This window comes from Adiantum capillus-veneris, chromosome 23, assembly GCF_014529385.1.
Source record: "Adiantum capillus-veneris isolate H3 chromosome 23, ASM1452938v2, whole genome shotgun sequence".
In the NCBI taxonomy this organism is placed as follows: domain Eukaryota; kingdom Viridiplantae; phylum Streptophyta; class Polypodiopsida; order Polypodiales; family Pteridaceae; genus Adiantum; species Adiantum capillus-veneris.
Genome location: NC_140953.1, coordinates 28410338 through 28435529, shown reverse-complemented (window position 1 = coordinate 28435529; position 25192 = coordinate 28410338). Strand labels below are relative to the sequence as shown.

The 25192-nt window shown below is 43.9% G+C and overlaps 1 protein-coding gene across 2 annotated transcripts in view; it reads right to left on the bottom strand.

The window, feature by feature from the left end:
• Positions 1–1029: 1029 nt before the first annotated feature.
• Positions 1030–25192, bottom strand: part of LOC147427560 (uncharacterized) — a 40133-nt gene continuing 15970 nt past the window's right edge. The window contains exons 3-7 of one of the 2 annotated variants that reach the window (XM_086497485.1): positions 4075–4168; positions 3868–3950; positions 3632–3785; positions 2000–2231; positions 1030–1631 (exon numbers count right to left, since the gene is read on the bottom strand). In XM_086497485.1, coding sequence (XP_086353611.1) covers positions 1628–1631; positions 2000–2231; positions 3632–3785; positions 3868–3950; positions 4075–4168 — 567 coding nt within the window. In that variant the 3' untranslated portion in view covers positions 1030–1627. Of the gene's footprint in view, positions 1632–1995; positions 2232–3631; positions 3786–3867; positions 3951–4074; positions 4169–25192 lie in introns of those variants that run through there. The other variant, XM_086497486.1, reaches the window with a different exon arrangement.

Genomic DNA, 25192 nt, shown 5'->3' with positions numbered 1-25192 from the left:
CCACGTGACTCAATAAGCAAGTTCATGAATACATCATACGCAATGACAAAACAGGTGTTAACGAATCAGCACCTAAGAAGGTGAGCTAATTTGATATCAATGTCATGTCCATTACGTAGAAGAAAAAAGACTCCTAAAACTCACATGCCGGCTCCTTGACACCGGTGTGATTCAAACATGCGGCCTTTTCGTAAATGTATTGAGCATTATTGATTGTGGCATCCTTAAATTTCATAACAACCAAGCCAAATCCTAATAAGTTTGCTCATCCGTAGTGACTTGAAGGCTAAATTTCTACCTCGGCCCTCTGCATGAGTTAATAGAACCTAATTCTCATGGGATTAAAGCTACTCAATTGTAGGTAGGAAAAGGCTCTTTTTTGGTTGGTCAAATTCTCCATTTTGGGGTAGTGCCATAAGGGCGTGGCTAAGACATGTGGACATCCGGGAGAAGTGCTCAACTCATATTAAACGGAAATTTGAGGTCGGCCAACAGATGGACCCTAGTTGCCCGGATGGACGCCCTCATCGGAAGGCTATTCAAATCAACCTTTATATTCAAAAATACTTCTCCCTTGCATTTAGACGTAGACCCCTTGCATTTTGGAGCTAGAAAAACAACACAATACATAAATCTCATATTACGACAACCCTCATCACAAAACCTGGCTAGCGACGCAACAATCCGAGGTGAATATTTAAAAGCGAGATACATTACGTGCACCTTCAGTCCCTGCAGACGACTCCTATATGCCAAAGGCCTTAATATACTATTGTTCTTTGTTTCAAGCTATCAATATTTCCAATCGGATGCCTCGTGAACACATTGCTCATCTTGTTTTCCCTAAAAAATCCAACACCACAATGCACTGCTCAGCGTAAGCGTTGTTGATCTCCTCCTGAATTGTGCCACTCAACTCATTGCTTGAAGCAGAACCACCAAAACACATTGAAGGGACTATTACCATAGTCACATGCAACCGGGAATCAGAACAAGACCAGCAATAGAAACAGCTTTTGCAATGGAACAGATTAGAAACGGCTTCTTCTAGCCATTTTTTGTATGCATCCTTCAGAACTTCCTTAAAGAACAGCAGAAGGAAATGACAAATGGGTGACTAAACAGAATATCTAATCATATACACCCCTAAACAGACTTTCCTTGTGACTATGAAAATGAATATTGAAGTGTCAATTCAAGAAAAGATGCAAAGTTTACCAAACCTACAGCTTTTTCTCCATGAAAAAAGCAAACCTTGAATTTCTTTTGGGACATCTCAAAAATTGAACTCCCGTCCGTGTTCTGGTACAACAGTCCGCAAATTTGAGTTGAGTAGGATGATTGAAAAAACCGATGCCCAATATGGTCTCCTGTGCGCCAGCTACCAAACAACTTACACCGCCCAAATGCTCTGAGAACTAATTAATCAGTATTGCAAAAAAACTTTACAATTCTAAGTGCTATACTGCAACAAGCTGGCTTTCTGTTGCCCCATAAAACGCAACAGGATTCGTCACACTGGACTGCCCTCATCCACTGCATTGATGTCCCATCTCAAGAAATCTGCGTTGCAGACCCTCGAGCCCAATAGAGCTGTGCTAGTAAATAATGAATCATGCCTCATGGATCACCTGCATATGTGACCAAGAAGGCAGTGAGTTCACGTATGAGCAAGGACTTCATTCAACAAAGGCAACAGAAAACAAAAAGAGCTATATGATCCATACAACACACCCACCTTCAGGGGGTCAATGAGAAAATAACTGTTGCAACCTGTGATGGATCACCAAAGATGGCATACAACTACGAAACATATATACAACAAAATGCACTTGCCATAGACATTTTAGGATCAAATTTAAAACGCTCATTCAAATCATTGCTAATCAGCCTTCAAGCAATACATTTGAATCCCTAGCAATACAAAAGTGACCTTAACTTGCTTCCTGACAACAGACAACAAACACCAATATACTCGCCACTCTTTTCAGAATCTTACCATGGAATCTCTTGTTTGGTGTATGAGAAAAATTTTCCAGTATCCTCTGGTGTGAGTGAGTCTAGTATGTCCATCAGCTTTTCGGCAGAAGTTTCTGGAGTAAACAGCTTCTCTGGTGGTATATCACGTTGATAAGGCTTTGAAAGTTCTGTGTCGACAACCCCAGGATGTATAACAACACAAATCACAGGATCTTTTCTGCGTTGACACTCCACCGATAGAGTTTTTGTAACTGAACCACCAATAAAAACCACAATCAAACAAAACTCTCTGCAGACCATACTAAACCAGAGGTAAAAGCACGTGGTTATTTCAGCACTCAAAGAGAGAGAAAGAGCCAAAAATGTACAAGTACCTTGATTTGATGAATTTGCTGCATCTAGACATCTGCTAGAGATTGGTGAGATCTAGATGTGAGGGCTAAATGATTCATGATCGTGATCCTATTGCTCAAGAGTCTGCACAAGACGTAGTATGATACAAGGGCCTAACTGATCTGCATACAAGGGGGCGCCCCCAGGTCCCTCCCTCCCTAATTTGTCAAAGCAAACAAACTGCCGAATTCCCCAAATACACCCCACGACACCATAGATGGGAATCTGAAGGGTCAAAAACCCTCAAACATGCTGGACATGATTTTGACACCATCCAACACAATGAACAAGAGATGAGCCTCACAAGGCGAGGTTACCCAAAAAGAAGCCCTTTCTCCCTGGACCTAGGCGGAAAACTAAAGAGATGACCCTCAATACTAACGGGCTGTACTTTTCGACGGGCAGTTTTTAGCCTTTTAGCTTAAGCTTGTTTTTCTATTTCCATTTAATGAGAACTACAATGAATTTGAATGTCTTATCTCTGTCTCCTCGACCATATTGGCCTTTTTGAGAAGTTGATTGATAGTCTTTCTTTCTCTCTCTCTTTCAACCCCTCCTCAAGGGGCGCCCCCAGGTCCCTCCCTCCCTAATTTGGTCAAGTAAACAAACTGCCGAATTCCCCAAATACACCCCACGACACCATAGATGGGAATCTGAAGGGTCAAAAACCCTAAAACATGCTGGACATGATTTTGACACCATCCAACACAATGAACAAGAGATGAGCCTCACAAGGCGAGGTTACCCAAAAAGAAGCCCTTTCTCCCTGGACCTAGGCAGAAAACTAAAGAGATGACCCTCAATACTAACGGGCTGTACTTTTCGACGGGCAGTTTTTAGCCTTTTAGCTTAAGCTTGTTTTTCTATTTCCATTTAATGAGAACTACAATGAATTTGAATGTCTTATCTCCGTCTCCCCAGCCTTATTGGCCTTTTTGAGAAGTTGATTGATAGTCTTTCTTTCTTTCTTTCTCTCTTTCAACCCCTCCTCGTAAATGGGGCATGGACTTGAACTATTATTAGAAGAAACAACCAAAAACTATGTGTAAGATCAAAATTCCGGAAAAAGGACCCCTTGCTCATGATACTTTTTACTCATATCTGTGCACACTCGCAGGCATGCGGAGGTAATGCTCAAGTTTGAAAACAAAAATCCAATGTTTCCTAATTTAGGACTGTATATAGGCCAGCATAATGTGTTATTTTCTAATGAAAGTACGATTAATCATAGAAAATCACAGCTCTGGTGTCAGCTTACACTGATTGAGGCTCGCCTTTGATGCACGATATGCATACCAACCACCCAGTAAATTGTCTCGAAGAGAAGCCATCTTGCATGTTATATTTGCCACAACTGCAACTTCTCTTCCTGTGCCTTGACCTAATCCAGTTTTGAGTAATGGCATCATATGCTACACCAAAAAAAAAAATTCAAGGTTCATTCTACTAGCAAGAATAGAAAAAGTTTAAAAAGCTCTGCTTCAACCAAAATACCTTCGCAACTAGGATTGGACCCACTGCATTGACCCTATATGCGAGCATCAAATTCTTAGGATCCACATTCACTAGCTTAGGCTCTGCATTAAGTTTAATACATAAATTTGTGAACTAATGATGTCAAGACATAAAATGACAAGAATATTATACTGCTCCTTCTCAGCACAAAAGGAGAACATTTAGTCATCCAAGTGATTTATGGACCTGGCTCCATCTGATCAGGTATATGGAGAATTCCAGAAGTTGACACTAGCATATCCAATCTTCCATATTTACTTGAAATTTCCTTTGCCACTGCCTGGAGCAAAAGTAAACAAGTAAGCGTACACAAGTCATGATGTCAAAACAGACAAACAATATCGTGTCAAGTCAAACCTGACTCTCCACCAGAAAATAAAAATATGTCAAAAAAACAAGAACTATTGCACTGAAGTCTCGAATAATGTAGAGCTCCCCAAGTAGAATTTGAATCCTCGGTTCTTGTTAACACTCCTTTGTTTTAAATCAATAGTATAGACAAGCAGCAATGGCAAGCTCATATCAGCCACAACGACACAGCACCAAATAATGCAAACTCCCAAGTAAAACTCAAACCCTCAGAGCTTGTCAACACCTGAAATACTCATTTCTACAGTGAGTGTGCAGACAGGAGCAATGACAAAGTTTCATACTCCGTGAAGGCCACAGCAAGGACAAGTCATACACCAATCAGCATTGCAAACCGTGCTCCCACAGCCGCCACACAGAGGACAAGCAACCAAATAATGCAGCCACCAAACCAAGATCTACAACCTTCCTAAAGCCCAAGTCCCAGTCCTTGGCAGGGACAGGACGCTAGCCAACTTCATTCCTCCTTCCAGAGAAAAAGAATGCCCAGGCTTGAACTACTGCAAGCAAGCTGATGGCCCAAACCTAGAAAATCTTACCGCCTGCAGCCATCTGCTCTGGTTTAATCGCACCAACCTGCTTAAGCCACCAAGAATCCCCACTGAATGGGACAAGACAGATTTCAAACAGTTGTCTGTGAAGCACTACCCAGTTTCCATCAGTGGATGGGTGCTTTGATGTGCAGAAGAGGATGTGTTGAGCCAAAGTAGGTGGCCCAGGGTTGCTTTCAGGTTTAGTGGGCTCAGCATGCTTTATTGATTTTCATCATGCTCCTATCGTTTTGACTCGCTCAAACTTGAGAGCTGTGGATTCCAGGTGAAAAAAGGCGAGTAATCATTGATGGGCCGGCTGAACATCATAAAGACACTGTCGAGGTTGAAAAAAGAACTGGCATGTTCAGCTCACACACATACACCTATTGGTAAGATCACAGGCATCATTCCTGAAATCCACCTTTCACTAGACCTGATGAGGACTTTGAGATGGCTGGATAGGGAAGTTCAAAAGGTTGGACGTTTCATATAAGTAACCATGTATTAAGATACTTGATGAAACGTGAAACCGAGTGAAACGTTAATGGTGTTAATGTCAGTCCATGAAAGAAATCTTATTTTTATAATCCCAAGGCAAAAATTTAGTGATCTTAAACGTTGTGGAAAATGGGTTTCTCTCGATTGCACTTCTCATGAACGAAGGTCAAAGAAGCTGGTATATCATAGGATGCTAGTATATCATAGACCTCTGAGTCTTCTAGGGCAGAAGGCTAGCTCTAATTTTGTGAAACAGTGTAACAGACTTGGACACTCCAAGTCGAGAATCTACCGCGACACCACAATAAATCACTTCAAAACAGTTCAAGGTTCACAATTGATTCCACACTAGCCCGGCGGAGTTCCGTGCCTAGAGATATTGGCCCCAAATATTGGCGCCCTTTCTGTATTTCTTTTGTATTAATCTGCAACTCAAAGTACAAGCGAGTAGTCGGGACTCACTCTCAAACTTTGCATCCAGATGCTCTGAGAAGTGAGAGCCCCGAACTACCAATTTAAAGACTTACAAGGGATGCCAAAAGCAGAGCCCAAAAGCTGAAAATACAAAGCCTGTTCTTTTTTCTCTCTCAAGCTCTCTTGAGCCTAAATAAAGCAAAAGAGTTCTCTCTCTCTCTCTCTCTCTCTCTCTCTCTCTCTCTCTCTCTCTCTCTCTCTCTCTTTCCAATTTGCGTAAGTAAAGCAAGGCTAAAAAGCTGCGTAGAACTTTTATTCCAGCCCCTGCGTAGAAAAAGCAGGCCCAAAAGCTGTTCGCAAATGCCACGTGGCTGTTGCCCGCGTTTTCCGCCGTGATTTCCGGGTCTGTCACATCACTGCCTGCACGGATTGCTGTACACTTTGCCACATCAACATTTCTGCTAGGGGGCTCAGAGGATGTGTGTGTGTGTGTGTACTGGGCACGCCACATCACAGGGGTGTGACATACCCCCCTCTTGAAAGCATTGTAATCACCCTCGATTACGCCTACAAAACAGACAGAAGCCATAAACTGTCTTAGCAGACACTGACTGTTAGTACCGACGCACTAGGAACACACATCTAGCACATGTACCAATCGACAGTCACATCACACGACATCATAGGACATCACTTGACATCACATGACATCACATTCAACATTCATTCGGATCACAGACCATGATTTATCGACAATGCAATTAGCAATCGGATCCAGATCCACTCAAGATCTCATAGATGCCCGATTGACTAACCCCTATTGCAACCATGTCTATCGAGATCATTCAGACCAAAATGTTGCAATCATTTCGTCTATCAGTTCCTGCACTTAAACAAGTCAAAAACAAATCAGTTCCATATTTTTCCGGAATTCCATTTTATAAAGTCATACAGCAAAATAATGTCAGCTCTCAGTATCCCTGAAGCTCAAAGAGACATCAGTGACTCTAATATTCAAAAAAAATCGAGGCATCTATTGACAAAGGAGCGGAGTAACTCCCCTCTTGTGCATACCCACTGCACCACATCTCCGGCCAAGCTGAATTCGGGGTTCCATTTGGAATAGACTATGCTAAACCAAAAGCTTCAAGGTAAAGTTTCACAATCTGAGGAGTATCTGCTAGGTCCTCCTCCTCCATCCACTTCGCATCCAATGCAGGATAGTTCTTGAATTTAACCAAGAACCGCCTTCTCACTTTAACCTTGTTCTTTCTGTCCTTACGTGCCAATATCTGTTCTGGAACAAGGATCTCCTCGTTTTCTTCCACTTCGGGTTGCTCATCAGGCTCCCCATCTTTGGACACATCACCTTTAAAAGGTTTCAAGAGACTCACATGAAATGCATTGTCAGGCAGTTTCAAACTGAAGGAGACATCATTAATTTTTTTTGAGATCTGGAAAGGTCCGTAGTATCGCATACTAAGCTTTGGAAAAAGCCTCTCCTTTCCCGTTTTCTTTCTCAGGCGTGCCTTCTCAAAACGTAAGAGCACCCAATCATTCTCCTTCAATTTCAAATCGCGTCGATGGCGATCTGCTGCCTTTTTCTGTCTTTCCTGAGATTTTTGCAAAGCCTCACGAACCTTGGCAAAAGCCGTGTCCAAGTCGCGCGTGTACTCGTCAGCTTCAAAAATCTTTCGTGCTTAGGAAGGGTGGAACCTTCACAGCACCTTCAGTAATCTCAAATGACGTCTTTCCCGTCGAAGAGTGTATCGTATTATTGTAGGCAAATTCCACCAAAGGTAGATACTTTTCCCATTGAGTCTTCTGATCCGAGATATAAGACTTCAATAAATCTAAAACCACTGAATTGGCAATCACAGATTGCCCGTCAGTTTGCGGGTGGAAAGATGACGAGATCTCCAACCGCGTGCCAATGTTCTCCCAAATTGCCTCCAAAACAAACTCGTGAACTTGAGATCCCTGTCGGAGACAATCGCCTCAGGCATGCCATGTAATCTAAAGATCTCGGCCACAAACGGTCTCGCTAAGTAATTCGGCTTGATTGTTTTCTTCACTGGAATGAAATGAACCTGCTTGCCAAATCTGTCAATAATAGTCCAGATAGTATCGTGACCACTCTGTGTTCACGGGAGATCAAAAATGAAATCCATTGCAATACTTTCCCAGGGGCGGGTGGGTATGGGTAAAGGCTGTAACAATCCCTGTGCTTTATGCCTATCAAACTTGACCTTCTGGCATACCAAGAAACTGTGCACAAAGTCGTCTACATCCTTCTTGAGTCTCGGCCAAAAGAAGTATTTCTCTACCCCTTTCAGTGTTAGGTGCAACGGAATGAATGTTTGCGCTTTGCTCAAGATGAGTGCTCCGAACTGTGCTCAAGGTTCCTTTTTGTTCTTATGGAAGGTAGAGCCTTCCGTTCTTAATGAGAGAATGCTATGATCACAAACAAAGTGAATGGACACTATGCGTGCAAGTGTATGAGATTGAGAGATAGAGAGAGAAGAGAGATACGACACCAAAGACGTTGTAAAACCCTCCTCCGAAGGCCCCACTCTCATCGGCGAGAGTGGTCTACTATTGATTGCACAAAGTGGTACAATGACGATGCAATGGACTGATGCAACTTGGGACTATGCCGGTGACGACGACAGGGATGACGACGAGGACTTTAGGGCTGAAATCTGCGGTCTTCTATCTGCTGTCCATAAAAACGCTATGGCTGAAAATCTGGGACTGTTTTCGGTGGCTGAAAATGACTGTTTTGGCTGCGTTTTTGAAGGCTGAAAATGGGGTTCTTCTACAATGTCTAGGGTTGAATCTGTTGCGGTTCATGCATGTTGAAGACGCTGACTATCTGCTCTCGGAATGGGCTGAAAATAGAAAACGCTGGCTGCTCTGTTAGCGTTAGTGGAAAACGCTGGCCTGTGGGTATGCTGGCGATGATCAAGCTGAAAAACGCCAGGGCTTGAGAGAGGTGCTGATGAAGACCAAAAACGCTAGGCTTAGGAGGTTTTGGGCTCGCCAAGGGAAGCTTGGAGAGGTCTTGCTGAGAGAGAAGGGGTACCTGCTACCTGAGGGCCTGTTGTGCTCCTTGCTCATCTACCAAAGAGTGCTAGCTTTGGTTTGCTTATATATTTTCTTAGCAAAATTGCCCTACCTACTTTTGTTGGGAAGTCACTTAAAAATAATAAGTGAAAAATGTCAAACATAGGGAAAATAGGCTAAAATCATTGGAAAAATCCCTTAACTGATTCTAATGCATTCTGATGGGATTACTGATGATCATGTTGTGTGCAACCAGAGGATATGCATCTACACTAAGTGACTGGGCATGCACGGTCTACGAATAGACTCACAAAAGTGCCAGATCACTTCTAATCTAGACTGACTGGACTAACTGAACCCTGTTATACTATAGCTTGTCCACGGACACATAGGGTTGGGATGTGTCACGTGACATCCCGGTACTGAAATGTATGGCGTCGAGGGAGATCGCCAATAGCATCCGGAATCCTAGAAGGGACTCTTCGCCGGCCCACTTTGATGTGTGGGTCGTACGGTACTTGAACTTCATAAAGGTCTGCAACGCTTGCTTCTTTGGGCCGCGCCGAAAGCGACACAAAGGCTTCTGTGGCTCCTTCCTTGCTTCAACTTCGTCTAGAGACCTGCTTCTTTCGTCTTCAAGAATCTCCATGGCTGAAAATTCATGAAACCACTTCCAACGCAAAAACATGAACATACCCATTCCATGTAAAGTGCGTGGAAAAAATCTTGTCTTCCTAAAAGACTGTGCATGTAATGTAGATGAACAAAGAGACGGAGTGCTAAACCATTCACCACACACACGCAAACAATGAGATCGAATCTTTCTCTGTTGATCTAGAGCAATCAACTTTGGCAATTCACAACGGAAATGCTTATGCTTGGTGCTCATATTTTCATGTGTTCTTGCTACAATTGTGTCATGCCAAGGAAGAGACATGGAATGTGACGTCCTTGAATGCATACTTTTCAGCTTTTCATGAAAAATCCGCAATCCTTGATGTAGATGGGAAAGGGGGAGGGTCGAAAAAACCTCCTGGTGGGGAAAATTCTTCTTCGCCTCTCTCATGTTCATCACCTCTAAGCCAAGTATCCATTCCGCTTCGAGTGATGACCATTCTGCAATCGTGGGTTCTTGTGGGTTCTTAAGTTCACGAGGAACTTGGATTCTTGGGAGTCTTGGTTCTTGAGGGTCTTGAGGTTCTTCTTTTGCTTGCAATCTGTGTTTAAGAAGGATCTTTTCTTCACCCGAGTTCTACTCCTTTCCGCGGGCGCACCCCTTGGCGGCCTTGCGCTCACACCAAGGTTGCTTTTCCCACCTCACGTCGATTGGCCGGCCACTAAGTGCACGGTCCGCTCTCAATGTGTAAGGTGCAGTGGAATGAATGTTGTAATTTCTCAAGATTAGTGATCTTTATTTGCTCAAGGTTCCTTTTAGTTCTTAGGGAAGGAGAGAGCCTTCCGTCTTATGGAGAGTGCTATGATCACGAACAAAGTGAGTGGATATTGTGCGTACAAGTGAGATTGAGAGAAGGAGAGAGAAGAGATACGACACCGAGAGGTTGTAAAACCCTCCTCCGAAGGCCCCACTCTCGTCGGCGAGAGTGGTCTACTTTGATTGCACAAAGGTGTACAATGCGTATGCAATGGACTGATGCAATGGGACTATGCCAATGACGACGACGGTGATGACGACGGCGACTTAGGCTGAAATCTGTGATCTTCTTGGTGGCTGAAAATGACTGTTTCGTGCTGGTTTCATGGCTGAAAATGACTGTCTTGGTCGGGGCTGAAATGATGATGAAAAACGTTGGGTTTCCTGCTCTTTATGCTGCGTTTTTGGAGAGAGATTCTTGGCTGAAAAACGTTGTGACAGCAGGTGTTTTCTTGCTGAAAATGGCAGCTCTTCAAGCATTAGTAAATCCTTACCCGGCCGTGATTACTCTACTGCAATTGCTGATGAAAAACGTTGAATCTGCTGATGAGTCCTGGCGTTAGTAATTGCTGAAAACGCTGAAGATGGTCAGGATAAAACGCTAGCTTCAGAGCTTTGCTGGCGATGTCTGCATGGGAGGGAAACGCCAGGTATGCCAGAAGAGGGGGCGATCCCAGAATGATGATGGCTGCGGGTGAATGGGCCTTACCAAGTTGCTTGGAGAGGGTCTTGCTGAGAGAGGGAGGGAACACCTGATGCTTGGTAGCCTGCTGTCCTCCTTGGCTCATCTGCCAATTTGTGCTAACTTGGGTTTGCTTATATATTAACTTACCCAATTTGCCCTACTGAGTACCCAACAAAAGTCACTTAATAAATAAGTGAAAAATGTTAAATATAGGGAAAAATAGGCTAAAGTCACTTGAAAAATCTCCAAACTGTCTCTGATGGAATCTGATGGAAATGCTTATGCTTATGCTTATTCAACCAGAGGATATGCATCTACTCTAAGTGACTGGGCATACACAGTCTACAAATAGACTCACAAAAGTGCCAGATCACTGCTAATCTAAACTGACTTGACTGACGGGAACCCTGCTATGGTGTAGCTTGTCCACGGACACATAGAGTTGGATGTGTCACGTGACACCCCCTCCTTTTTAAAGTGAGGTACTGGTACCGAGCTGCATGGCTTCCTTTTAGTCTGCCAACAACTCTGGATAATCCTTGAAGAACTCTTCGTCTACCCACACCGCTTCGTGGGTTCCTCGATCTTTGAACTTCAAAAAATATTGTCGTACTTGTTTCTTCGAACCATGGCGAAACCGATGCAACAAGACTTGCTCCGGCTCCATGACTTCAGCTTCATCGATGATCTCCGATTCTTCTTCTTCCGAAACGTCCTTTGGAGGTGTTCCCTGAAACACTTTCAACCAAGAAACATGGAAAACGTTGTGCATTGACCATGAGTTAGGCAACTTCAATTTCATTGAAACCTCATTAATCTTTTTGATGACTGGAAATGGACCATACATACGAAAAGATAACTTAGGACATTTCTTTCCAACTTGCTTAAGACGCCGTTTCATAATTCGTAGATACACACAATTTCCTTCCTTGATCGAGACCTCCTGACGATGCTTGTTAGCCTATCGAGAATAAGATTCCTGAGCCTTGCTTCGCCGAAGCTTCACACTCTCAGAAATCTCATCCAATGACTGACTCTCAGCATTAGCATCAGGCATTTGACTGACCGATCGAGTCAACAGTGACTGGAATCGGTGGCCAAAAGCTGCCTCATACGGAGTTCGACCAATAGCAGAAGAGAAGGAATCATTGAGAATAGCCTGAACCAATGGGAGATAGAGCTTCCATTGAGACTGCTGATCGTGAACATAAGATTTTAACACATCAAAAGCAAACTGATTATAAATTTCTGTTTGACCATCTGACTGTGGATGAAAAGCGGATGAAAAATTCAACTTTGTGCCAAAATTTTCAAAGAGTGCACGCCAAAAGTTGGACGTAAACTTAACATCTCTATCTGAAACAATGGACTTTGGCAAACCACAGAGAGGGTACCAATGCTTTATGAACAATCGTGCAACATCTTGTGCAGTAACAACTGTGGCCTTACAAGGAATCAACGTGCAAAATTTGCTGAAACGATCAACAATAGTTAAACATTGAGTGTTCCTTGAATGCAGACTCAATGGTAAGTTAGTCACAAAATCCATAGAGATATCCTGAAAAGGTCCCTCGGGAATAGGCAGCGGAAGCAAGAGGCCTTGCTACTTACCCGGAGGAGCTTTGACTTTTCGACATATAGTGCAATGTATGACATAACTAAACACATCTTTTCGCATTTTAGGCCAATACAAAAATCGTTCAATCTTTTCCAATGTGGTGTTCATACCCCTGTGCCCACCCGTGAGAGAATCATGTGCATCATGCAATATGGTTGGCCTGAGAGAGGGCAACACACATAGACGCTGACGAAAAAATAACAATCAATCACGAATGAGATAGTTGTTGGGCCCTTGGGAAGCAAGAGCCTACAACCAATACTTACCAAACTCCGAATCTGCATACTGATTCTTCATGTTGTCAAAAGACTCACCCTGTATAGAAAATGTGGTTCTTGACTCAAGAGCCAAAATCTGTCCTTTGCGACTCAACGCATCTGCAACAGGGTTAGCTTTTCCAGGCACATACTCAATCAAACCTCCAAATTGCTCAAAAAATTGTGACCACCGCGCTTGGCGATCACTCCAATGTGCACTAGGCATAGACTGGAGCCACTGGAGGGCTTGATGATTTGTGCGCACTGTAAACTCTCTACCATACAAAAAATGCTTCCAATGCTTAAGAGAGTGAATGACAGACAAAAGTTCTTTATCATAAACTGAATAATTCTTTTCCGCACTATTGAGCTTCCGGCTAAGGAAAGCTACTGGGCGACCATGCTGTTGGAGCACAAAGCCTATGGCGACATTGCTCGCATCCGTCCGTACCTCAAAGGGGTCATCCCAAGAGGCGAGAATAAAACACGGTGCTTCTGTCAACCGCAACCTTGAGAACTGCGAAAACCTCAATGGCTGCCTCGGGCAAGTCTACGCGCTGACGGCAAGTCTTTACCCCACATCAGTCATAGGTGCAGCAATGCCTGCAAAATTCTCTATGTGCGAACTTGCTTGACAAAAACCAAGAAAAGAACGCACGTCATATGCAGTTTTGGGCAAATCCCTATTACGAACCTGTTCCACCTTCGCGGGGTCTAGCTTGACGCCTTCTGCAGAAATGATATAACCCAAATAAGTGGCTTCAGTAAGAAAAAATTCCGACTTCTTCGCTGCAATGTACAACTGATACTCATCCAAACGAGTTAGTACCCTTTCAACATCTAATTCATGTTGCTCCCACGATGCAAAAAAAATAAGAATATCATCTAAGAAGATGCACACACATACGCCTACCATATCGCCGAAACGACCTACCATGAGACGATTGAACGTACCCATGGCTCTTGTCGATCCAAAAGGCATAACAATATACTCCCATTGCCCTCGCTCGTTGCGAAAGGCGGTCTTGAAAATGTCGCCTTTGAATACCCGTACCTGATGGTATCCACTTTTGAGATCAACCTTGCTGAAAACCTTAGTCCCATTGAGCCTATCGAGGATATACTCAATGCGAGGCATCGGAAACTTGTTCTTAACAGTCATCTTGTTTAATGCCCTGTAATCAACACACAAACCAGACGAACCATCCTTCTTGCGAAGGAACAAAATAGGAGCAACAAAAGGACTTCCACTAGGACATATGAATCCTCTAGCCAACTCCGTGAGTTGTCGCTCTAACTCTCCCTCCTGTGACTTGTTCAAACGGTAGGGAGCCTTACTGACAGACTGTGCTCCCTCCATAAGCTCGATGCGATGGTCCTCCGGCCGCTCGGGTGGGAGACGAGCTGGAAGATCATCCTACAAAAAGAGATGTTTAAATTTCGTAAACAACTCCGAATACTTACCTGGAGCCTGAATGCTCTGGGAAACTGGAGCAACATAAATGAATGCCGCTAGTGCTCCTCGTCGTAATTCACGCTTTACTTGTACATGCGAGATGAGAGGCAAAGAATGCAAGCCCTCCTCAGCACGAATGATGAGAAAAGAATCAGTATCGGAATGTAAAGTGATCGTGTTAGCACCAAATTTAATGTGAGCATCAAGTTCACGAAACCATTTAATGCCTAAAATCATATCACATCCTGAGAGAGGATATACAAGAAATTTCCTACGAAAAGAAGCTTGTTGAACGGTACAAAACACATCAAGGCACTCCTTCGTGATGAGAGAGTCCATACCAAGAGCGAAGCCAGAAACCTCGAGAGAAGCTTTCTGACTAACCTCTAGGCGGGCTCTCTCAACGAGAAGGGGACTAATCACATCATGCATACTGCTTGGATCAAACAATATGATAAAATGCTCATGACCATAACACTTCAAAAGAGATTCATCAATGTGTGTGTCAGAGTTAGGAGAAGATGCAGGTTGTGTTGTGACAGTGCTTGTGGTAGTTGTGGGTGTCTTTGGTTCTTTAGGTGGGACTGTCTTAGGACAGGCCTTCTTTATGTGCCCCTTGACGTGACATTGAAAAGATCCACCTTCTTTAGCATAAATCACTTGTTCTTCAACCGTGATGTATCCTCCTATAATACCTTGTGAAGCTTTCTCATCAAGGGTTAGCTTAGGTTTTGCAAGTGCTTTAGCTTTACCCTTAGTCATTATTAGAGTTCTTTTCCGAGGAATTAGAGGAAGAAGGGCTAGAAGAATTACCATTCTTTCCGTTCTTACCATTCTGTGTGTTCTGAGAATTCTGCGTGGTTCCTTGAGAAGTCTTGTTTTCCTTAGGCTTTCCTTTGTTGTGCTTTATCTCGTGGGCGAGAGCAATTGCTACCGCTTTGTTGAGATCGATTGGATCGAGTACCTCGACATCATACTTGATATACTCGTCCAATCCGTAAAGGAATGCCTCCTTGCGCTTCGCATCCGATTTGCGTAATTGAGTGCCGAGCTGCAAAACACGATTAGAGAAAGACATAACTGGCATACCGTTTTGCTTGAGAGCTCGCCAATCGTCCTTCAATCGTGCAAGGTACTGAGGTGGGATAAACCGCGCCTTGAGCTTGTCTTGGAAATCAGCCCAACTAAAAGAGGGGCGTGAAACCCTCGGCTGCCTCTAGGTGCGCTGCTAGCTGTGCCTCTTGCCATGCCTGGTACCAATTTATGGCATCACCAGCAAGGTACATAGCTGCCGTCAAAACTTTGCTATTGCCTGTTTTCTTAGTTGTCGCAAAATAAGCATTAAATTGATGCAACCAAGAATGAATAACAGTAGCATCCATCTTACCGTCATACTTACTAAAAGTCAACTTCTCTGTGACTGGATTGTGTGAATCCGCATCGTGGCTTGCGCCACTTGACGAACTCCCACGATCTTTGGGTGGTTCAGTCTTCGAGACTAGGATTTGGGCAATAAATTCTTGATTGCAAAGCTCTCTTTGAGCTTCACACTCGACGTCCTTTTCTACTTTTCGTTCATTTCGTTCATCGCGCTCACGTTCGAGAGCAAGTCGATTTTCTTCTTGTTGTGCGGCAAATCTTGGGTTTCTTTCGTCGCGCTCGCGGTCCTTGGCTGCTTGGTCTGCGGCCATTCTTGCAATTCTGTCGTCGCGCTCACGGTCTTGAGCAAGGGGATTTTCTTCTTGTTTTGCGGCAAGAGCAAGGCGCTCACGCTCCTAAGCAAGGCGACTTGCTTCTTGTCTATCCATCATGGCGATCATCTGCTTGACCATTTCCTCCATAGGGTTTGGTGCACTTGGTGGCGTAGATGGCGAAGGGGGAGGGTGGAAGAAATCATCTCCGGGTGGGGACAAGTCTTCGTCGCCTCTCTCATGCTCATCACCTGTATGCGAAGTATCCATTCCGCTTCGGGTGACGACCGTGCACTATGCGCGAGGAACTTGGGTTCTTGAGGTTCTTGAGAGTCTTGAGTTCTTGAGGTTCTTGAGGTGTTCTTTCGCTTGCAAATCGCGTTGGAGAAGGATCTTCTCTTCACCCGAGTTCTACTCTTTTCTGCGGGCGCACCCCTTGGCGGCCTTGCGCTCACACCAAGGTTGCTTATTCCCACCTCACGTCGATTGGCCAGCCGCTAAGTGCACGGTCCGTACTCAATGAGTGAAAAGAGACACAAGGGGAGGCTCGACAAGCCCTTCTTTCTTGGGATTCCTGTCACTCTTCAACAAAACACGATTAGGAATCGCCACATCAAAGTAAACTTGGGTTCGTGCGACCTCAACAAGCAAAAAAAATTATTGTGGTTCTTGTGGTTAATTCCTTGAGTAATGCAGAACACTTCCAAAGCTCTGATACCAAAGTTGGGTGCAGCGGAATGAATGTTGTAATTTCTCAAGATTAGTGATCTTTATTTGCTCAAGGTTCCTTTTAGTTCTTAGGGAAGGAGAGAGCCTTCCGTCTTATGGAAAGTGCTATGATCACGAACAAAATGAGTGGATATTGTGCGTGCAAGTGAATGAGACTAAGAGAAGAAGAGAGAAGAGATACGACACCGAGAGGTTGTAAAACCCTCCTTCGAAGGTCCCACTCTCGTCGGCGAGAGTGGTCTACTTTGATTGCACAAAGGTGTACTGTCACCAACGTGTGACTACTATCTATCCTTTTTGTTGATTTCTTTCTTATTATTTATTTACTCACTTTTTGGAAACACCCCTCGGGAAATCTAATTGCCCTGCATTGCATAGCTAGTGTGGAACTGTCCAGAGGGAGTCCTGGCGTGAGGGCAAGAGAGCACTAAGGTTGGACAAGGACTATGGTTAGCCAAAGTGGGGTCATTGACTAGCCAAAGTGGAATCCTTTGCTACAAAGGCTACATTTCAGTTCTGGGTGTGGCTGCAGTGTACAAAGGGGGTCAGATGACCTAGAAAGATACAATGGCAGCATCTCCTAAAATTTAGGGAACTGCTATTTTGGGACCTGAAAATGTCTTCGCGTCATTACGTGCAATTTGACATGGGGATCATTTTGTTACTCTGTGGCCAAGTCAACAGAGGCTGCAGGTGAGATATTTTTAGACCCGAGGGTCTAAAGCGGGAAAATGCACAAATGAGTGACACTTGGCACTCTGAGGCCAGTTTACTACTTATAGAGAAGGCAAAAACGTGATTTTCAGCTATGAGCTCATTTTCAAGTTTCCTGTCACAGGTTAAGAGCTATGGAGTGCTTGCTTTCCCTCCTATGTAAAGTGCGATGCCAGGAGTGATGCCCTGCACGCTACGCACTGCCCTCTCTCCCCTATGGCAGTATGTTATGCCCCTCTAGTGGGCTTTTCAATTGACCAATGTACAGTTGTGTGGGTTCATGCGCGATTGCCGAGGCAAGAGCCTCTTGCACAGGTACTGGATTAGCTAGCAGCTAATCCCCCGCAGGTACAGGTGAATTCGAAGAGGTTTCACACCAGAAATCTCGTCCAATTCAAAGGGCAAGTAGCCCTACAGGTGCGGGAGCTCGAGGACTTGCTAGGATGCGACCGGCACGCGAAACGGAGCCCGAAACAGTAAATTACAGCCTGCTGTGTATTTTTGCAGGTTTAGGGTTTTGGCCCTAAACGGTCCCTAATACCCCCAGGAGGTTCGGGGACGCGAGGGGACCGCTGTACAGGTGATCTGGCACATTTTCATGGCTGAAAACAGAGAATTCAGCGTGCTGCAGATTCTCGCCAGGTTTTGCGAAGTGCCCGTATGCGTCGGGAAAGTCATTCAATGCGTGGGAATAATGACTGTGAAGGGTCCTAGTACAGTTATGCTGCCGAAATCGGGCCGGAACAGTTGAAATTCAGCCAAGTTTGTGCGGGGCAGCTTGTAGGGAACCACAGCGTTTATTCCCTCTTTTAAGCAATAAAGAAATACCGAAAGTTAGGGGCCAATCTCGTGTCGGTCTTCTCATACAAGTGCAATCTAGCAGCCTGTATTCCTTTCCCCTTTGTTGTGTCTTGAAAGTACAGGTAGAATAGACGACTAATAATGGGTGAAAGCGAAATCAAGGTTTGAAGTAAAGTCTACCGCCCTTTTTGGATTGAACAGGCCAGTTTCATGGTTCCATCGACGGGATTAAATCACTTTTTCCTATAGAAGTGAGCCTTGGTCAGTTTGGGCTTGAAGACACAGAGGATCATAGACCAGACACAGGGAATTGCAATTATGGCTGACATACCAGATGATGTGACTGAAGAGGTTTCCTCTTCACAGGGTCAGCACACACATGAAGTGGGTGAGTCTTCAAGACCACCACAGACGGATGATGATATATTCAGGACCCAGTTGGCTACTACTGTGGCTATGTTCACACAAGTAATACAGAACCCGAGGTTTTTAGCCTTTCAACAACCTCCTCTTCCGTCTCAGCAAGTTGGGTCACTGGATCATATTCAAAAGCCTGTTAAGGCTCGAGCACAAGTGATTCATACTGCACAGTCAATGGAAACACCTGTACACTTGACGGAGAACATGCAGTCTCCACAACCTGTGCCTAAGGTGCAAGAACAGGTGGCTGAGATGCCAGTCTTTCAAGCTGTACCAGTTCAACCAGCCACTTTTCAGTAGCCTATAGCTGGTTCTAATGGGCAGGGAAGCAACCTACAGGCTATGCAACAGGTCTTCCCACCACCTTCAGTAAACCCTGGCTATTTTGGAGGTGGATCGGTATTCCAGAGCATGGCTGGTCATGCACCTGGAAATCAATTTTACACGCCAGGAACAGTGTTCGGGGGTGCTCAAACGATGATGCCTAACCCCATGTATGGTGTTACGGGCATGCTACCAGGGTTTCAAAGCACTCAAGGCCAATTTGGGATGCCATAGGCAAATTTTGGTATGGCTGGAATTACAAATCAGCAGCCAAATATGGCATTTCCAGGTCAACTTAATTGCGGTCAGGGAACACAAATGAATCCTACTAGTGTTCCCATGTTTTGCGCTTTGCTCAAGATGAGTGCTCCGAACTGTGCTCAAGGTTCCTTTTCGTTCTTATGGAAGGTAGAGCCTTCCGTTCTTAATGAGAGAATGCTATGATCACAAACAAAGTGAATGGACACTGTGTGTGCCAGTGTATGAGATTGAGAGATAGAGAGAGAAGAGAGATACGACACCAAAGACGTTGTAAAACCCTCCTCCGAAGGCCCCACTCTCGTCGGCGAGAGTGGTCTACTATTGATTGCACAAAGTGGTACAATGACGATGCAATGGACTGATGCAACTTGGGACTATGCCGGTGACGACAACTTCAGGGCTGAAATCTGCGGTCTTCTATCTGCTGTCCATAAAAACGCTATGGCTGAAAATCTGGGACTGTTTTCGGTGGCTGAAAATGACTGTTTTGGCTGCGTTTTTGAAGGCTGAAAATGGGGTTCTTCTGCAATGTCTAGGGTTGAATCTGTTGCGGTTCATGCATGCTGAAAACGCTGACTATCTGCTGCCGGAATGGGCTGAAAATAGAAAACGCTGGCTGGTCTGTATGCGTTAGTGGAAAACGCTGGCCTGTGGGTATGCTGGCGATGATCAAGCTGAAAAACGCCAAGGCTTGAGGGAGGTGCTGATGAAGACCAAAAACGCTAGGTTTAGGAGGTTCTGGGCTCGCCAAGGGAAGCTTGGAGAGGTCTTGCTGAGAGAGAAGGGGTACCTGAGGGCCTGTTGTGCTCCTTGCTCATCTGCCAAAGAGTGCTAGCTTTGGTTTGCTTATATATTTTCTTGGGAAAATTGCCCTACCTACTTTTGTTGGGAAGTCACTTAAAAATAATAAGTGAAAAATGTCAAAAATAGGGAAAACGGGCTAAAATCATTGGAACAATCCCCTAATTGATTCTAATGGATTCTGATGGGATTATTGATGATCATGCTCTACCCAGTTCCCAACACAAGTCACTTATTGATGGGATTATTATTAATCACTTATATGATCATGCTTGGATTGTATAAGAAAACCTAGCGCTAGCACTTTCTGGCATAAGAGGCAGCAGGAGCACTTGCTCAACAGGCAACTTCTCAGCAAGACCCCCAACAGAGGAACCCTAGCGTTTTGCAGCAGGCAAGGCCTAGCGTTTCTGCATGAAGAACAAGCCCTCGCGTTTTTGCACAGCAGATCAGCCTCAGCGACAACAAGACACAGCAGATCAGCCCTAGTGATAGCAGATTCCCCAGCGACAGTAGATCAGCCCTAGGCAGTTTTCTCAGCAAAGACAGATTTCAGTCCCTAGCGTTTTTGGTTTGCAGATCAACCTCAGCGTTTTTGCAGATCTTCGCGAACGGAATCAGCCCTAGACTTAACGTTTTCAGTTTTCAGCAGTCAATTTCCGCAGTAGAATCCCCAAACCTCGCAGATCTTACCTTCCCGCAGCACATCCTCGCCACACAGTCAGATCCCACGAAGTTTGCACATTCAGCCCGAAAAACGCAGATTTCAGCATCTGCGTTTTCAGCGCGTCGTCGTTGCATCGTCGTCATCGACATAGAGTCAGAATTCATCAGATAAAGATTTGCAGATTTCAGCCCTTAGCATTTTCAGATTTCAGCCCGTCTCGTCGTCGTCCTCATCGTCATCGACATCGTCGGCAAGTCCAAGCATTGTAGAGATTTGTGCAATTAGTAGTAGACTGCTCTCGCCATAGAGAGTGGGGCCTTCGGAGGAGGGTTTTTGACAACATCCTGGTGTCGTATTCTTCTCTCTCTATCTCCGAGTCTCAGCACCTTCATTCACAGTGTTCATCACTTTGTTTGTGTCCATTGCACTCTCTCACTAAAGGAACGGAAGGCTCTTCCTTCCATAAGTAAAAGGAACCCTTGAGCACAATTCGAAACACTCATCTTGAGCAAAGTTCAACATTCACTTCCGCTGCACCTTACAAGATCACAACGAAGATTCACGCGAGGAGTATGGCCCGCCTCGGTCTACTCAGGCGGAGCTCAAAGAGATGGAGCATCGTTGATTGATCGACGATGCAACAAAGATGATGCTTAATTTTACGTAGGACCCAAAATTTGTAAACTATATGAGCCAAACTTCTTTCGATGAGGTGCACACACAGTGGCGGCAGACCACAGAACCGCCCCTCAAACCGGCTCTCAAGAAACCTCCTACTCCCAGGATGTACATAGAGCAAGAATTAGAAGAGGTGGATGATGCACGAATTGCTCAGCTTTTTGACACGCAGAACAAAGCTAAAAGTCACGACAAAGAGCAGAAGAAAGGCGCTGACTTCCCGGGTTATTTGGGTCGTCAGTCTACTCTTGAATCGGCAAGAAAGCAGAAGAAGCGTGTTCGATTTGAAGGAGTACCCAGTTCTTCTTCTTCTTCGAGTTCTTCTAGCTCCTCTGACTCGAGCGAAGAAGACAAAAAAGGCAAAAAGCAAAGCTTCGGAAAGGGCAAGAAAAACGCAAAGATGCGCCCCATGGTTGACAGTTCTCCAAAGGACTCGTCTTCAGATAGTTCGAACTCTGATGACAACAGCTTTTATGCAAAGAAGAAGAATTCTTATTAAGCCAACGAGTATGACTTTCTGGAAGACAAAAGCAAGAAAGTCCGAGAGTTTAAGGAAGGTGAACAGTCAATTAAATTTGACACGTTTTTGGGTTATAGAGATGCTTCGAAGGATTTGTCTTTTATACAGCAGTTTGACATAGCTTTTCTCAGGAGGGCGTTACTCAGAGCACTCTAAGATTCGGAGAGTTGCCTCTTACTTCAAGGGGAATGCTCGAACTTGGTGGTCCACGCTTCTATTAAACAAGACAGTGCCAGTTAAATGACTGAAATTCAAAAGGCTTTTTATTTCTTCTTGGCTGACTCGAGAGTATGAACGCGACATACGAATTGCTTGGAACCATCTTCGGATGACCAAGAAGGATACAGTGGGCGCTTATTGCGAGAGATTCTGTAGCTCTTTTCTACCCGCTTCTTCATTTAAGAAGATCTCTTTCAAAGAGCAGATTGAGCGGTTTACCTTGGGTCTTCCTACAGAGATTCGAGATCACTGCTTGGAACAAAAGTTAGCTTCCATTCAGGAGTCGACGAGTCATGCGAAACGAGGTTTTGCCATTCACTCGGACAGTTTGACCTACCCCACAGATGGATACATGACGCAAAGAGCCGAACAGACTTTGACAAATGAAAGTAGAAAGAAGAAGAGAAATCCGGAAAAGAAAGAAAAGGATGTACGACCCAAACTCACTCTTCAAGAGAGAGCTCTCTACATCAAGGAGGGTAACTGCTTTGGATGCGGGGAAATTGTGCATATCTCCGCGAAGTGCCCTAAAAAGGCACAAAAAGAACAAAACGACAAGGACGACGAAAGGCCTGAGAGTTCGAGAGCAGCCGAGGAACGTGGAAGAAAAGGCAAGATGAAAACAAAACTGGTTCCAGGTTGCGTGGGTACTGATCCCAGCACGATGGACGAGAGTGCAGAACTTTGTTGAGCTTGGGGCAAAGTGACAGACCAAGAAGCCCTGATCTTCTTTGATGGAGGAGCCAAGGCCAACTTCATTTCATCGAAATTGGCGGCGCGGCTCGAGATCACTCTCGATCGGATGAGACCACTAGCAGAGGCAGTCTAACGGCACCCGACAGAGACGTAGCCATTACACCTGTCATTGGCAAACTTTGGTTGCATTGACAGGGGTATTTGGCGTGTGAGGACTTCTACATAATGTCTTTGTGGAAGGTTGTGATGTTCTCTTGGAAATTCCCTGTTACCACAAAAACGTCGTGGTCGACTATCGCGCGAGGCAAGCCACCTTGACCAAAGAGAAGGGCAGAACCATTGTACTCGATGTAAAACTTAAGGGCGAGTCTGTCTCTATTGTATCGGCTTCGGCCATTTCTAAATTAATGAAATCCAGTCTGTTTGTTTACTCGATCTTTTTGAAAAAGTTGAGTGATGAGGATAGGACAAATATGTCTAAACTTGATAAAGAACGCCAAGATTTTCTTTACACTCATGCCGATTGCTTCTCAGAGGGCCTGCCAGGCGAGTTACCACCCGCTCGTCCTAAAGATCAAACCATTGATATGATACTTGGAAGCACACCACCGAACCGGCCACCTTACTGTGTGAGCCGAGCCCAGAACGAAGAGATTACGAACCAAGTGAAAAACCTCTTGGAAAAGGGTCTTGTCCAGCCTGTTACTTCACCGTACTGCTCTCCAGTGTTGTTGGTTTTGAAGAAAAACGAATCTTGGAGAATGTGCATCGATTATAGAGCTCTCAACAAAATCACCATCAAGAACAGATTTTTGATTCCTAGAATCAATGATATACTTGACCGACTTCAGGGATCCTCGTGCTTTAGCAAGATCGACTTGAAAAGTGGATATCATCAAATCCGAATCGCGTCGGGAGACGTCTACAAGACAACCTTTCGGACAACTTTTGGGTTATTTGAGTTTTGGTGATGCCTTTTGGCTTAACACTAGTTCTGTAATTGGACACTTAAGTGTCCTGAGACACTAAAGTGTCTTGTTTTTCTACCAAGTTTTGGCAATTTATTTGTCAAGCTAGAGAGACGTTTCTTACTCCTTGATTCTACCATAGATTGGTTATGAGGGAAAGAAAACACTCGATTTTTCTCCATATCAAAATACAATCTATATGGAGAGAATTCTGGTAAGTTCTAAGACATAAATTTTAGTAAAATTTCAATATGTTTTGCCAAAAACATAATAAAATCATTATATCTTTTTGTAGAGATGGCCTTCTTTATGTTTATAAAAGCCAAGTGTGAGCACTTAGTGTTGCAAAATAATGGAATGCACTTCAAAAGATAAGTTTTCAAGTCACATGAAGCTATAGGCATAATTTCATACTTGAGCATGTGCTGAACAAGAGCATAATTTTGGTCTTCCAAAGGTTCCCTCATGAAAGTGGTACTATTCTAGTGCAATTGACAACTACAAATGACTTTATATGTTTAAACCAAGAAACTACGTATTTTTTGGGCTCCCTAACTCAATTAAATCTCGTTGCTTGAACTCTATTTTGAATTTTTTATCGTGCAAAAACTCTTGAAAATCTTGAGTTCTCCATAATAACATTGAAACCAAGGTTTTAGGCACCCCAATTGTGTATATACCACGTACTTTGATACATTTAGTTGATCTACATGGAAAGTTTGATATTATTTGAAGTTTTGAATGCTTATGTCTCAAGAATGAAAATATGAAAGTTTTCTCTTAGGTAGTTTTGAATATTTAAATGATCCAATAATTTATGCATACCAAAGCCCTTCTACTTGCCACCTTGAGTGCTCAATGGAAAAGGCAAGCAATGTATCACTTTCTAAAACTCACAAATACATCAGAAACATATTTTTCTTTGTATACAACGATATGCTTGAAATGACCTTATCAAACACATGGAACTTTCCATTATTTTATATACTCCAAAGTCAATTTTTTTGCACATGAAACTTTCAATTATCTATAGCAAAGTTGTGGAAGATTCACCTGAAATTTTCTTCAAGGTCGCTTCATTTTTTCTTGAGCTTATAAAGGCAATTTCTTCAAATCGTCAATCGTAGTCTTACGAGGGTCAACTTGATGAGTATAGTTCTTGATCATGATACATTCTAAAATACAAGGTTATATTTTAAAAAGACCCTCTAGCTAACATATTTAAGCATATCAAGAGGGTTTTCTTAAATAAACCGTCTAATGCAAGTAGCATTTAATTTAAATTTGTTAAAAAAGGACACTTAAACTGTCTTGTTTTGGTACCAAACTAGTGTTAACCAATGCTCAAGCGACATTTAACCGGATGATGGACATATTTTTTCGAGAGTATAGACTATTTGTTGGCACTTTTTTTGACGATATCATTGTTTTCTCCAAGGATGAGACAGAACATAGAGAACGTCTGCTTCAGGTCTTTCAAACATTAC